Genomic DNA, 16620 nt, shown 5'->3' with positions numbered 1-16620 from the left:
GGCAAAGAACAGTCACCACTTAAAATCCCCCACATGATTGATGATGGATTAGAATCTGTACCTCAATTGTGGGAACTTGATGCCATAGGAATAATTCCTGAACAACCAAGTCCTGATGATGTCTGTGCATACAATCAGTACTTGGAAACTGTACAGTACTATGATGGACAGTACTGGGTAAGGCTACCATGGAAAATCAACCATAAAACCTTACCTACCAATTATCACATGGCTTATAGTCAATTTAAATCGCAACTAGCAAAGCTAAGAAAAAGGCCTGAGCATTTAAAACTCTATCATGAGATTATTGCTCAACAATTAAAGAATAAATTCATCGAAGTCGTGAAAGATGACAATAAGCAAATAGGCCATTTTTTACCACACATGGCTGTAAAGAGAGAATCAAAAACAACTCCTTTACGGATAGTTTTTAATTGTAGCTCTAAATCTGGACCCCAAGGAACCAGTCTAAATGATTGTTTGCAAACAGGTCCTAGTCTAACTCAGAAATTGTATGACATACTGTTGAAGTTTAGACTTAACAAATATGCGTATTCAGCAGATATAAGTAAGGCCTTTCTAAGAGTTGGCTTGCAGGAAGAAGATAGAGACTTCACTAAGTTTCTATGGGTAGAGAACCCAGAAGATGTCAATAGTCCTGTAGTGACTTTCAGATTCTCTTCAGTTCTTTTCGGCGCGACAAGCAGTCCATTTCTGTTGCAAGCAACTCTAGATACTCATCTGAAGAAATCATCAAGTCCCTGTAAGACTGAAATCAGTCAAAATCTATATGTAGATAATTTTCAAGGGACAGTTAACAGTACTACTGAACTGTTACAATTATATCAAGAGGCCAACAAGGAGCTACAAGGTGCCAACATGCCACTACAATCTTGGGCCTCTAATAATGCAACATTGAATAATCAAATAGCAAGAGATTACCCTGAATATCACGTACCAGAATCACAAAAGGTGTTAGGTATGGATTGGGATTTAATCTCGGACACAATATCGATCAAATCTGTGCCAGTAAATTACAACATCACTACAAAAAGGGATTTGCTTTCACAAGTTAGCAAAGTATTCGACCCACTGGGTCTACTAAATCCTTTGACTATCAAGTGGCGTTTATTGGTGCAAGAAGCATGGAAGGCTAAGGTTGGTTGGGATGATCCACTACCAATCCAGTTACAAAAAGCTTGGATGGAAGTGGCTCAAGAACAAACTTTAGTTGAAAAGATAATCTTTCCGAGACACATAGTCGAGGAAAATGAAGAAGTATCACTACATGTATTCGCAGACTCGTCAGCCAAAGCTTTTGGAGCTTGTGCTTACTTAGTGACTTCTAATCAATCATATCTTATCACCTCTAAGGCCAGAGTCGCTCCATTAAAAAAGAGAACTTTGCCTCAGATGGAACTAACAGCACTGTTAACTGGCACACGCTTAGCAGTACATATCAAACAAGTCTTGTCTACCATGAACATCAAAGATGTCATTATATGGTCTGACAATGAAGCTGTCTTACAATGGGTACGAAACGACAACTGTCCAACTCCATATGTAAAAAATCGCGTCTCGGAAATTAAAGAAATTTCCGCAGGCTTTCAATTGTTGCATGTACCAACAAAGGATAATCCAGCTGATCTCTTATCAAGAGGTATGACATTTAAACAGTTTGCAAAGGCAGATATTTGGTTTCATGGGCCTCGATGGTTAGTGAATGGTAGTTGGCCTGAACAAAAGCCACACGTCATTACGACACAAACCATAACTACCACCAGGCAGCAAGCTCAAATATCAGTCTTGGATTGTACTCGTTACTCCTCGCTCATCAAATTAATCAATGTAACACAGAACGTGTTTCATTATCTCAGGAAAAAAGGTATAAAATACACTTTTCCTGATGCACTTATCTATTGGGTAAGACAAGCCCAGAGAGAAACTTATGGGAATAACTATGAAAATCTTCCTCATAAGTTAAAACACAATCTCGGTCTGTGGATAGACCAAGAAAATCACAACATTCTGCGTTGTGGAGGGAGACTTAAACACGCAGATATCAATCTAGATACCGTGCATCCATGGCTTTTACCAAAAAATCATTGGATCACAAGGTTGATTGTGTTGCATACACATCAACAAATCATCAAACATGGAGGAGTGTTAGATACACTCACACAAATCAGACAGAAGTACTGGATTCCTCAGGGAAGACAGTCAGTCAAATCAATCTTGAAGAATTGCATGATATGCCGAAGGTACGATGCAAGAACTTGCTCTTATCCAGGGCCACCACCCCTGCCAAAGGAACGAGTGGTCCATCTACAACCTTTCGAAACGACAGGAGTAGATTATACAGGAGCAATATATCTAACAGGGACTGCAGATAAGCAACCTATCAAGGCATACATCTGTCTGTTCACCTGTGCTACCACCAGGGCAGTACATCTAGAGGTAACACCCGATATGACTGCTCAATCATTTATTCAAGCTTTCCGCAGATTCGCAGCACGCCGATCATGCCCTAAGCTGATGATTTCAGATAATGGAGCAAACTTGGTAGCTGGAGAAGCATGTCTACGGGAAATCTGTTCCCATCCTGCAGTTACTTCCACACTGGAACAGCGTCATTGCAGATGGAAATTTATCCCTCCGAGAGCCCCATGGCACGGAGGATTTTATGAACGGTTAATAGGAACTGTAAAAAGATCCTTGAGAAAATCTCTACACCGTCAGAAAATCAATCTTCAAGAACTCCAGACAGTAATCACGGAAATAGAATCAAGGGTGAATAACCGGCCGTTGACTTACTTGTCTGAGGATCCTACTCAACATGAGCCATTAAGTCCTGCCCACCTAATGTATGGAAGACTTCTGACTCCAGTACCATCTCTAGTGGATGATGAGATCAGAGATCCCTCATATGTGGGTCAGAGCGAGTTGGTTCAGGGGTATAAGCATCTGTCCAGCATAATCCAAAAATGGAATGATGTTTGGACAAAAGAATATCTTACATCTCTACGAGAACATCACTATGGGGCCAATGTCCCACATAATATATCTAATCTCCAATCTGGCGATATTGTCTTGGTAGACAGTGATGGCCCTAGGGCTGACTGGCCATTAGGTAAAGTTGTCTCAGTCCATCCAGATAGTCAGGGGATTTTGAGAATAGTCAAAATCCTGTCTAAAGGAACAACTTCCCTGAAGACATTGGACAAACTCATCCACATGGAATCAGTGAGCCAGCTGCAGTTAGATCCTGAGAGACCTCAAGACACTCTAACTCCACAAGACCCACAGACTCCTAACAGACACAATCGTCCACAACGGACAGCAGCACAAAAGTGCAAGCAAAATTTGCACTTGTATTATCAATCCAATGGAGAGTAAATAAATACATATGGTTACTATTGTCCTAAGTATTGGACTCTGTGCCAGTTCTCTCCCTCTGGAAGATGTGGGAAATTTTTACCCACCATATCTAATAATCATCTAAGAAATGTATAATTTCTATATCATATCTAAATCATATCAAAATCATATCTAAATCGTATCAAAAATCATATTAGAATCATGAAAAATTCATTATAGCTTGGTCCTGGATGACAATGGCACCATGAACACGTACGCAACAGGGGCCCTTTTGATGCCTACGTGACTTTGTACATGATCTTTCAAGGATCCAGAAGCTTCTAGAAGGACTTCTTAATTAAAAAACTATTGGAACATTGATTCAACATCCGGTAGGATTAAAAATCGAATCCTTAATAAGATTCAGTGGTACTTTCAAATACTACTTATAATCTTTAAATCTTATATCTAATTATATTATAATCACATCTTATTTCAATAATAAGTCTAGACTGTAAAAATAATCAATCAATATTCATTGAAGGCTACCGTGCTCAGAGAGCATGGCAGGGCGATGGGGGGCGAGAAGCGCCCACGACGATGCCTCGCGGCACTCCGCGTTTGTTTACAAATGAGTGAACAAGTGACTGATCCTTAGCGAACATTACCAGCTCAAGGACACCTTATCTAACATTTTTATCGCCAGTGAATACTCTCTAGAACTGGGGGAGTACCTGGACAATATCTACAAGGAAAATCCGTGAACATTCACATAAAATAGAGTGTATAGTGGAGATCAGTGACACGGTTTCCTCCACCTTCATTCATAAACTTTTATCTCGAATCATTCTTCTGCAACTGCAGGATAATCACGTAGCAACGCTACCAGATCATCATACAGCAACGCTGTAGCAAAATATCGTGCCTAAACTCGACAAGAGAGTTAATCAGTCTGGCAAACTTGTCAGACAGGCACCCCGACTGGCAGAGAAGTATATTGAAGGTTATTTAGTGTATGATTGGCCAATTGTATGCTTGTGTAACTTTAATATCCTATAAATCTGTCTGTTGGTTAAAAAGCGAGGCTAAGCCTCACATTTCAGTAAGTTTATTAAAATTGTAGTGTAGCTGTGAATCTTATCCAAGCACTGAACCTCATGAGTGTCCATTCTGTCAGAAAAGAATTCAGCCTCAATAAGTAAAAACCTCACAAGTGTCCATAGCGTGGGAAGAGATTCACTCAAGCTAACTGTATCATATAAATTGAATATGTCTGCATATATATTTGAATATATAAATTAAGTTATCAATTGTTTGCTTAGTTAATTTTTAAGTTATCATATAAGTTCATTTAATTGAATATAATTTCTAGTACTTGACAGTATTTAGACTACATTTAAGGTCATTTATTATACTTTTACAATTTAATTTGTTGTTTATAGTATAAGTACATATTGGCTGTTAAGTTATGGTACTAGGTTAGACTATGTATGTTTAAATCTCTGATTTAAACAGAGCCAGTGTTCAGTCAGATAACTGAATTTATCAAATCTTATCCTTGTATAAAATACAAGCTGATGTGAGATCCCTGTCTACAGGTGGATTGGAACTTCTATCAACATAGTCATTCACCCCACCTGTCCCTTACAGCCCACAGTTTGTCATTAGGAAAAGAGGATCTAGGATTTACAACCCTAGCTAGAGATTTTAGTTGAATTAATTTGCAGACAGTAAATTTTTAATTTAGTTCAGTACAAGTCCCTGGTAGTCTCCTCTTATATCAATCCCAGCAGGTTTTTCCCACAAATGTGAGGTCACAATAAGGTTTGTAATCTCTTACTATGGCTGAAGAGAGCATGAGGTGTTTACAGTTTAATGCATCGCTGTAATCTCACAACCTATAATGTTTATGGAGTTGTATCGATTGCTGAAATATATTCCTATGTGACATATTCTCATTCAACTACAAAATAACAATTACCCCCCCTGAAAATCTGCTTAACTCGGATTCCATTATATGAAATCAAAGTTCACTTTATGATACAGTTTTTATTAAGAGTCGCATCCCTTAACGACCGAATAGAATATAAATGAATACTTAAACTACAAAAGCAAAATATGGAACTATAGGTACCATTACAAATTTTCTTTAATCGGATCCCATTGTAGAGAATCAAACCTCTTCCAAGTACGATCAAGTCATCTATAGAGAATGGAATCAAGAACATTATCCACTCTCGTGTAAGTCCCAATAGCTGTGGGATCTCAGTGTGATATTTAACAGGCAGAGAAAGACAATAGGTCGAGTTTTTGTTATTTAAATAATAGGGAAGGAGCGCGACGGAGCACAATGGAACAGGAATCATTATTGGGCGAGCCTCGCCTCCGTACTCGTTATACATCAACCACAACAAGGTGCATCTGCAGGAAAGGGGCGCAGAAAAGGAGGAAGGTAAGAGAAACGGAAGGAGGAAGGAAGAAAGGAAAAATGAAAGGAGGAAGGAAGAAGGAGAAGTGGAAGGAGGATGGAAAGAAGAGAGGGAATAAACAAAAGTGAGGGACGTACGGTGATGGAACGAAGGAAAAGGGGAAAGAGATATGAGAAAGATAGATGCGATGCGAAATGGAGGGATGAATGCAGAAAGGAGTACACGTAGACAGCAGGAATGGAAAATAGAGACAGGAAAGAAAAATATAATGGAGGGATTAATGAAGAAAGAGAGGGAGATAATATTGTAGGAAGAAAGGGAGACAGGGATAGAGAGAAAATGAGAAAATGTTGAGATAGTAAATGAATGAGAAAACCACAAGACAAAATACAGAGAGAGGAACCTTAAAGAATGGATGTGACCAAAAAATATAGAGGGAAATGACCATGGACAGGACACTGTCGATCTAATTAACCGTGAGAGTTATAACATCTGTCAGGGAATAATGTACATTCCTGTACATTCAAGAATGCACAGGAATGGTGGAGGGAGAAGAAGCGGGAGATAGAATGCAAATGAAATGAAGGAGAGAAAGAAGCAAAAGGAAAAGAAATGAGAGATGGAAGACCCCGTAGCAACTCCTTCAGATTCAGAATTCATCTAAAACTAATCGAATGTTCTGGAAGGTATCGTTAGAGAATCTATTCTCTGTCTATTGGCTCCATTTATCTCGGAAGCACAAACTACTTCAGAAAATAAAAACAATACGTCTGAACATAATCGAAGACTCTCCTTAAATCAATCAGAAATCATTCAAATGAAAATCCGGCAACGTCTAGGAGTCTCAAAAACCTTTTACTTGAAGCAAGATCCTAATAGACATGTCAATAACAGTTCCAATATTCTTGACATGTTTAGAGGTGTGGATTAGGAGGGGGGAGAGATAGGTTATCAATCTATATTGGGGAGAGAGAGAGAGAGAGAGAGAGAGAGAGAGAGAGAGAGAGAGAGAGAGAGAGAGAGAGAGAGAGAGAGAGAGAGAGAGAGAAGAGAGTGGAGAGAGAGAGAGAGAGAGAGAGAGAGAGAGAGAGAGAGAGAGAGAGAGAGAGAGAGAGAGAGAGAGAGAGAGAGAGAGAGAGAAAGAGAGAAAGAGAGAGAAGCTAACAATAAGGTCATTAAATAGATCAGTTAATAGGCTCCAACTTCTGAAGGGCTGATGTAGGATAGCAGTTCTTCGCCGCTTGCAGTTTCATTAGGAAGATCAGCACAATTCCTAATGATCCCTCGTCTGAGCTTAAGCAGAGAGAGAGAGAGAGAGAGAGAGAGAGAGAGAGAAAGGGAGGGGGGAAGGAGAGGGAGGTAATTGAGCTAGCAGTCACACCTGAACGGGAAATGTCTCCACCCTGCTTAAGGGGGTTTATTAGTATTCAGGACATATAAAAGTTCCAACATTCAGGAATGATAACTCATAAGGGAAACGATTCGAAAAGACATTTTAGTTAGTTTAATTATTGCGTTCAATGTAAAAATAGTTCATTCAACAGGTACTTGGATTTTTTTAAGAATCAATAAGATATTGCCAGCAGCTTGGAGACACACTCTTCATTAAAAAAAAATCGGAAGATTTTTTAGTGAATATATATATATATATATATATATATATATATATATATATATATATATATATATATATATATGAGAAAGCTGCATGAACGCGCAAGCCATATATCACTAAGAACTCTTTGACCCGGCCAGGATTCGAACCCATGCCGTCCAGGATCACCCCTAAACGTACACAGTACCGTGACCACCGCACCAATGATCGTCTAGACGATCATTGGTGCGGTGGTCACGGTACTGTGTACGTTTAGGGGTGATCCTGGACGGCATGGGTTCGAATCCTGGCCGGGTCAAAGAGTTCTTAGTGATATATATATATATATATATATATATATATATATATATATATATATATATATATATATAAAAGAGTTAGAGGGTACCACCTCAGGTGCAAATGTGGGGACCCATAGCCTCCGAGAAGAAAATAAGGAGTATTCAGAGAAGACCTTGTGGATTCTCAATAAATACTTTAATATTTTCTTCTCCTACCACTCCATTATTTTTTATATACACATATATGTTTGTTTTATTTAAACTGTGTTACGAAAGAGGAGTTACATGTTGGGTACAAAGATGATTATCATAAGTTGTCGAGTTCCTCCAGCTCCTCAGATGGCGGACAGGAACCCTGAAAGCAGTATGTGCCTTTTCCCTCTGTATCGTCACACTGAGGGGCTGGAAAAGGAAGCTGGCAGCTCTAGGGTCTCTGTGTTGTTTCAATTAGCCTAGAACCCAGTTCCTTCAAAAAACTGGTGGCACTCCTACCCCCAGTCATTTATAACAGCGCAAAGACACTTTGTCCTTGTGTATTTGCGCTGTTTTGGGCCATATCCAAGCTTTCGTGCACTATATCGGGTCTTATATAAGGCCATTACAGCGCTGAAATAATTGGATATGACTTGAAAAAGCGCAAGAGTTGTAGATATTGCCTAAAACGGCGCTATTACACTTAAATAACTGTCAGTGTTTCGTTTTTCATAATATATTTGTCCGTGTGCTCTTTTGGGTATTACAAATGTGTTTTTCGCCCCATTCTGAGTGTTGTTTCCACTGATTTGAGTATTTTCGAAGTGCTCTTGCGCTGATTTGGGCCGCATGCGCAAGTTGGTATACTCTACGTTATCCTATATTCAAAGACCGTAGCGCCCCTCCGCAGGTGTCGTGTACACTGGCGTACACACTCACTGGAACCATAATAAATGACTCTAGCCCTGCTAACAGTACGATATATTTTCCTTCTCCTCCCACCCCTTCTGCCAACCGCACGATTATAAGGGAATATGGCGGGAAGATCAACAGAGAATAAGAGTTTTATTGCAGCGCATTATGGGTAGATTTATATGCCTTAATTGCCCCCCTGTGCCCACAAGAATAACGACGGGAGGAAGGAGTGTCTGGATGTGGAGGAACAACAGGAGCAGGGATGGTCAATGGACCTATTGTTGCTACAAGTAGACAAGGCTCAATGAACGTCTTGGCAAGTTCCAATATCCTTCCATGGAGCACATTTACTTCAGACGTTGGACATCTCTGTTGTAACTCGATAGCGCGTAGATGGATGTTATTGTTTAAGGGCGACCACACCCTCATGCATCGTGGGACCGGATTTTATTTGCATTTACGATATTTTGTCTTGGGTGGACAGGTAGAGGTTTATATGGATTTAGAGTCAAGTGTCTACTTTTAAAAGACTTTACGAGACGGAGCGGTAGTTGAGTGAGTTATCTGGTAGACATTCGCGTCTACCAACGCAAGAAAATGTAGCTAGTTGTTTGTTCTGTGCTTCACAATGCGTTCCATAACTGCGATTACTTCAGGTGATATCGGTAGTATATTCTTAAGGGAGAGACTTGAGGTGAAGCTAAATGAGGAGAATACAATTTGGAACATCGAAGACTACACACACACAGACCAGCCACAAGTCTTGTATGTTGGAGGGCTGCGTGTGTGGCATAGCCTCAACACATTAACTTTTCCTCTCATAAATGATGGCTTGTCTACAATATTGTCTAACAGCGTAAGACGGTGAACCAGAATTGTGAGTTGGAGAAGATCCAGCGCGGAACCTTTTAAGAAGACTCACCGTGTGGAACCTTTAAGACTCTTCGTCACACAGAATCTTTGAGGACATACACCTTATGGAGCCTTTGTGGCTCGCTGAGGATTGAGTAGACATGTTAGCTACGGTGCCACCCGTCAGCATCTGCGCCGTGAAGGCCGAGGGAGATGAGACATTAGCTCTGGCCGTCAGAAAGACCATAAACACAGGATATATATATATATATATATATATATATATATATATATATATATATATATATATATATATATATATATATATATATATATATGTCGTACCTAGTAGCCAGAACGCACTTGTCAGCCTACTATGCAAGGCCCAATTTGCCTAATAAGCCAAGTTTTCATGAATTAATTGTTTTTCGACTACCTAACCTACCTAACCTAACCTAACCTAACTTTTTCGGGTACCTAACCTAACCCATAAAGATAGGTTAGGTTAGGTTAGGTAGGGTTGGTTAGGTTCGGTTATATATCTAAGTTAATTTTAACCCCAATTAAAAAAAATTACCTCATACATAATGAAATGGGTAGCTTTATCATTTCATAAGAAAAAAATTAGCGAAAATATATTAATTCAGGAAAACTTGGCTTATTAGGCAAATCGGGCCTTGCATAGTAGGCTGAGAAGTGCGTTCTGGCTACTAGGTACGACATATATATATATATATATATATATATATATATATATATATATATATATATATATATATATATATATATACATATATATATATATATACATATATATATACATATATATATATATATATATATATATATATATATATATATATATATATATATATATATATATATATATATATAACCTGATGGTCAATCATCAGATTAACCTGATGATTAAAAGGATTAAAGCGTGTGGGCTTCGGGGAAAACTGTTGGTCACCTGTCGTTGTTTGTATTTCTCTGTCTGTCTGTCTGTCTGTCTGTCTGTCTCTCTCTCTCTCTCTCTCTCTCCCTCTCTCTCTCTCTCTCCCTCCCTCTCTCTCTCTCTCTCTCTCTCTCTCTCTCTCTCTCTCTCTCTCTCTCTCTCTCTCTCTCTCTCTCTCTCCCTCCCTCTCTCTCTCTCTCTCTTTCTCTCTCTCTCTCTCTCTCTCTCTCTCTCTCTCTCTCTCTCTCTCTCTCTCTCTCTCTCTATCTCTCTCTATCTCTCTCTCTCTCTCTCTCTCTCTCTCTCTCTCTCTCTCTCTCTCTCTCTCTCTCTCTCTCTCTCTCTCTCTCTCTCTCTCTCTCTCCCTCTCTCTCTCTCTCTCTCTCTCTCTCTCTCCCTCTCTCTCTCTCTCTCTCTCTCTCTCTCTCTCTCTCTCTCTCTCTCTCTCTCTCTCTCTCTCTCTCTCTCTCTCTCTCTCTCTCTATCTCTCTCTCTCTCTCTCTCTCTCTCTCTCTCTCTCTCTCTCTCTCTCTCTCTCTCTCTCTCTCTCTCTCTCTCTATCTATCTATCACTCTCTCTCTCTCTCTCTCTCTCTCTCTCTCTCTCTCTCTCTCTCTCTCTCTCTCTCTCTCTCTCTCTCTCTATCTATCTATCACTCTCTCTCTCTCTCTCTCTCTCTCTCTCTCTCTCTCTCTCTCTCTCTCTCTCTCTCTCTCTCTCTGACTCATTATCCATATCTTACGATTTTCACCCACTCTTTCCTCTTTATCATTCACCTCGAGCTCCTTTTCCTCTACGCTTTCGCCTCTCCCTCCCCTTACTCTCCCTTTCACTCTCCCTTTCTCACTCTCCCAGCTTCTCTCCCTCTCCTTCCCTACTGTTCCCTCCCCGCCCCCTATGTTATCAGGGGTTATCATCATGTTATTCCCGCGAAGCCGGGCACGCCTGTGTGAGTGAGGGGTGCTGTCAGCCACCCAGGGGAGATCATCACTCAGCTGACATCACCCACGCCCCGGGCCGGCCCCCCCCCTTGACGTCATCAGAGTCACGCCCAGCCTACCTGTGATGCCATCAGATTCACGCCCCGCCCACCCTAGGTGGCATCAGAATCACGCCCCGCGAGCCTCTGATGTTGTGAATCGCGTATCAAGTGCTGGTGACGTCGTCTAAGATACAATCCCTCCTTCACTGACTTCATCCGTGCTAAGACCCGCCTACCACTGACGTCATCCTCGCCAAACCACGCCCACCACTGATCTTCGCCAGGCTCCTCTGACGTCACACAAGTACCACTGGTACGACATACAGTCTACAATCTACAGTCGACACTTTACACTCTAAAGTCTACAATCTACAGTCTACAGTCTACAGTCTTAGGCTAGCAATAATGTGCTATATAAAGTATGTTGAGCCACTCAACCCATCTTCGAAAAATAACTCCGGATGTATGATATAGTAATTTCACCGTAACAGATTAAGAGCCGGATGTATGATATAGTCATTTCACTGTAACATATTAAAAGCCGGATGTATGGTATAGTCATTTCACTGTAACAGATTAAGTGCCGGATGTATGATATAATCATTTCACTGTGACAGATAAAAAGCCGGATATATGATATCTCCATTTTGTTGTAACGGACTAACTTCCATATGCATGTTAGGTTCATCTCATCGTAACCGAATAAGAACCAGACTTATGGTACGGCCATTACATTGTAACGAGTTCAGAGAACCTAGCGGATATGTTGTGCAATCCCTCAGAAAAAAAACAAATTTGCATTACAGTTGCAAATCAAAGTCATCCAGAATGGAGTATCTGAATTCGGTTAAAGTTATCTATTGTAAAGTTATCTTAATTTACTCTTGTAAAGTTTACTAAACTATCAGTTGTAGAGTTCGTTAAATTTATTGTTGTAGTGCTCTGACAGGGCGCCTGACAGCTGGGTGGACAGCGCTTCGGATTCGTAGTCCTGATGTTCCGGGTTCGATCCCCGGTGGAGGCGGGGACAAATAGGCAAAATGTTTCTCTCACCCTGATGCCCGTTTCACCTAGCAGTAAATAGGTATCTGGGAGTCAGACAGCTGCTACGGGCTGCTTCCTGGGTGTGTGTAACAAAAAGGAGGCCTAGTCGAGGACCGGGCCGCGGGGACGCTAAGCCCCGAAATCATCTCAAGATAACCTCAAGATAACCTCTCTAAATTTATTGTTGCAGAAATCTCTAAATCAGTAGTTGTAGTGTTCCTGAAATATACTGTTGTAAAGTTCTTTAAATCTAGGTTAATAGAATTCTCTAAATCAAAGTTAAATGACTTCTCTAAATACTACAGTCTTCTCTAAATGACTTCTGAAGTTAAATGACTTCTGTAAACTCTACAGTCATAGACTTTTCTAAATTTACAGTTAAAAGAGTTATCTAAATTTACAGTTAAAGTGTTATCTAAATTTACAGTTAATGAGTTATCTAAATTTACTGTTAAAGAGTTATGTAAATTTACAGTTAAAGAGTTATCTAAATTTACAGTTAAAGAGTTATCTAAATTTACTGTTAAAGAGTTATGTAAATTTACAGTTAAAGAGTTATCTAAATTTACAGTTGAAGAGTTATGTAAATTTACAGTTAAAGAGTTATCTAAATTTACAGTTAAAGAGTTATCTAAATTTACAGTTACTGCGTTTTCAAAATAGACAGCCATAGTTCTAAAAATTCACAGTTATAAAGTTCTTAGAAATTTGCAAGCTGATCATAACGTGGCTTAAGCTCAACGAATGCTGTCAATAAACTATCGTTTCAAACGAACCTGTTCTAGTATGATAGAAAACATAGAGATGTAATTAAGGTGTTTTAAACAATATTGACGTGAAAAAACACACACACAAGGAACTGATGGGGCAAGAAGAGTTAAACCAGCAATATCTAACAAACATTTTTTAAACTATGTTTATTTCTCCAATAAAAAATTATCTATATGTTTGTTTAAATTATATTAATTTTTTATTACAACAAAAGGGAATGGATGTTTTTTTGTGGGGGTTAATGCATGCAAGTGCTTATTAGTAATGGGTTCATGTTTGTTGATATTCATGGGTATTTATTAACACCTTTGGAGATTATGTCATTAGTGGGTTACACTTGTTTGTTTATGGTTTTTATATTTGTGAAGATGATGGAGTTATTGTTGTTGAGGGTGTTATTTTAGTATTAGTACTTGCTGATGATTTTGATAGAGAGAGAGAGAGAGAGAGAGAGAGAGAGAGAGAGAGAGAGAGAGAGAGAGAGAGAGAGAGAGAGAGAGAGAGAGAGAGAGAGAGAGAGAGAGAGAGAGAGAGAGACAGAGAGATTCACTATCACAGACCAGGCAAATCCCTCCCGGTTCTTGTTTTTTTTTTAAGATGAAAAATTCTGATTAATGTCATGCAAATTTTGCAGGGATAGACAGGCAAATAGATGACAGGACTGATGGATGGAGGTAATCAACTCATGGCAGCAAGATGGACAGTGTAGAACAAAAGGTGAACGACTGAGTGAGATAGGAACAATAGGAATGATGGGAGAACGGTAGGTAGATGATGAAGAACTAAGGGAAACAATAAAGAACCTGAGGGAAACAATGAAGAACTGAGGGAGGGGGGGGGGAATAGTGAATGACGAGAGATGGGGGAATCGATGAGATGCGTCGAAGGAAACTGGAATGAATCACCAAGAAAAGGTCAATGAAAAAATTGAAAAAGTATGATAAATTGTTAGGAAATCTGCGATCAGTATTGACTAGAACGGAATAAATAATGGCTGAATAACGTAGTGAAATGGCTGCCAGTCAAGACGAAGAATCCGTTCTTCACTCTTTACAACTTATCGCTTATTCATGACTGAATAAACCTCACGCCCCGTACATATATTCCCCCCAAGTTAATGTCAGAGGGAAGAAACCCATTATTCTCCCAGTGGAAATTGATTCTCCATTGATTTTAACGATTCTCCGGCACACTTTTTAAATATTTTGATTTACTCAATACTCTAAATTACGTAAAACCTCCAAATTAGAAGAATTTATTCATCTACCAATCATGCAGATCATTCTTATTAATTAAGCGCATCCATTGCACAGGTATTTATTTTGACTCCTACTGCATTCCTCATCCAACGCATTAATATCTCTGAATGTGTATGCATGCACAGTATACCAACCATAATAATCCAACGTTACCACAACCTTTTTCTATTAATGTTATTGCAATGTTGCATCAAAGTAATAATAGTATAACTAATGTTGTGTGTTTACTAGGAATACCTCCCCTCTTGTTCTGAAGTTCCAAATGTCTCTCCTCCTCCTCCTGAGGTCTGCTGCGTCCCTAACCACAGGTCAGCAGCATCAGAAAGATCGCAGCAGCCCACAATTAACCTCAAGCTGCACATTTCAACACCCAATTTTCCTTTCAAATATCCCAACGATATCCAAATGGCCACCACCGTCCATTAAGCCCCCCGGACCGTCTCCAAGGGTTAGAGAAAACAGTCGTATTGTGCTGTAGATTATAATATGCGGTACGGTCATTATGCAAATGTTACCGGGATACCTGTCCCACCCGTGGGCTTGTGTAGAGTAAGAATTAACACCTGGGTCAATGGGCACCTGGAAGTGAGTGATGTTTCAACTGGATGGAGTAACGAGAGGGGCTGATCTCTCTTGTGTCATTCGTAGATTAGTTCCTTCTCTCTGGCTCACTGTTTCTGTCTGTCCGTCTGTCTGTCTGTCTGTCTGTCTGTCTGTCTGTCTGTCTGTCTGTCTGTCTGTCTGTCTGTCTGTCTGTCTGTCTGTCTGTCTGTCTGTCTGTCTCTCTCTCTCTCTCTCTCTCTCTCTCTCTCTCTCTCTCTCTCTCTCTCTCTCTCTCTCTCTCTCTCTCTCTCTCTCTCTCTCTCTCTCTCTCTCTATCTATCTATCTCTCTTCTCTCTCTCTCTCTCTGTCTCTCTCTGTCTCTCTCTGGCTCTCTCTGTCTCTCTCTCTCTCTCTCTCTCTCTCTCTCTCTCTCTCTCTCTCTCTCTCGCTCTCTCTCTCTCTCTCTCTCTCTCTCTCTCTCTCTCTCTCTCTCTCTCTCTCTCTCTCTCTCTCTCTCTCTCTCTCTCTCTCTCTCTCTCTCTCTCTCTCTCTCTTTCTCTCTCTCTCTCTCTCTCTCGCATTCGCTGTTAAACTGCCACACAGCACAGAAGTGACTTTAAGCACAAATTTACTTTATCTGAAGATGGCGGTAGAGCCTCGTAAGGCTCAAGTAACCTAAGCTGAAGTTCTTTATAATATCCTCGGAAAATGTCACTTTTATCTCGTCTGCTGTTTAAACGTTCTGGGGAAAATTTGTATTTGCACAGATCAAGACAATCTGCGCTAGAGGCGAAGATGTGAATGATACCGTGGGTCAGGCTGACTAAACTCAACAGGGGCACCATCTTCTGCACCCAAGCCTCAGGTCATTCTCAGAATTTATTAAGTAACAAACAAAAGTAGAAATCAAAGAAGAAAACAAGTTTCCAAGAAGGGAATTCAGAGATGGATTCAGTTTCCTACACAGAATGCAGACTCCAGTTGTGTTACAAAAGGTTCCAAAAGAGGAGGAGGAGGAGGAGTCCTCTCTTAGACCGCAGGATCCAGGACGTATTAGAGAAACAAAAGAGGGGAGGGGGGGGGAAGGTGTGTTTCCAAGCACACCTCACATGTTTCCAGGAAAATCAGGAGAAAGAAACATAAGGTCACTATATATATATGTGTATATATATATATATATATATATATATATATATATATATATATATATATATATATATATATATATATAATATATATATATGTATATATATATATATATATATATATATATATATAATATATATACACATATATATATATTCTATTGATACTTTTGTATATGAACAACACAGCATCAATAAAAAGGTTTACACACACACACACACACACACATCTTTCCCTCTGTGTGTGCCCCTGCCCCTCACCCCAGCCCTGCCTCTACCTCTCAGCCCCTTCCTTACTCTCAACCACACTCTGACTCAGCCCCTATCTACCTGTCAGCCCCTGTCTGCCTCCCAGTTCCTATGTGCCTCCCAGCTTCTCTCTATCTCTCAGCCCATCTCGGCATCTCGCCACAGCTCTCCTTCACAGCCTCTCTCCGCCTCTCACCCATTCTGTTGCTTACAAACACAATATTACCTCACAACAACTCATCACAG

At 40.0% G+C, this 16620-nt stretch overlaps 2 protein-coding genes across 2 annotated transcripts in view; one reads left to right on the top strand and one right to left on the bottom strand.

Moving 5' to 3' along the window:
• The window catches only part of LOC138367869 (uncharacterized), a 501322-nt gene that overhangs the window by 86316 nt on the left and 398386 nt on the right, over positions 1 to 16620 (bottom strand).
• LOC138367867 (uncharacterized) lies at positions 26 to 5159 on the top strand. The gene is made up of 2 exons (XM_069329914.1): positions 26 to 4459; positions 4956 to 5159. The coding sequence occupies exon 1, from the start codon at positions 34 to 36 to the stop codon at positions 3394 to 3396; it is 3363 nt and encodes a 1120-aa protein (XP_069186015.1). The 5' UTR covers positions 26 to 33; the 3' UTR covers positions 3397 to 4459; positions 4956 to 5159.

The sequence above is a fragment of the Procambarus clarkii genome, chromosome 23 (genome assembly GCF_040958095.1).
Source record: "Procambarus clarkii isolate CNS0578487 chromosome 23, FALCON_Pclarkii_2.0, whole genome shotgun sequence".
Taxonomy (NCBI): domain Eukaryota; kingdom Metazoa; phylum Arthropoda; class Malacostraca; order Decapoda; family Cambaridae; genus Procambarus; species Procambarus clarkii.
The sequence above is the reverse complement of the archived record's forward strand: the minus strand, read 5'-3'. Positions and strand labels throughout refer to the sequence as shown.

Excerpts from the sequence above, each read along its gene's own strand:
- LOC138367867 (XM_069329914.1), top strand. The coding sequence starts at position 34 with ATGATTGATGATGGATTAGAATCTGTACCTCAATTGTGGGAACTTGAT.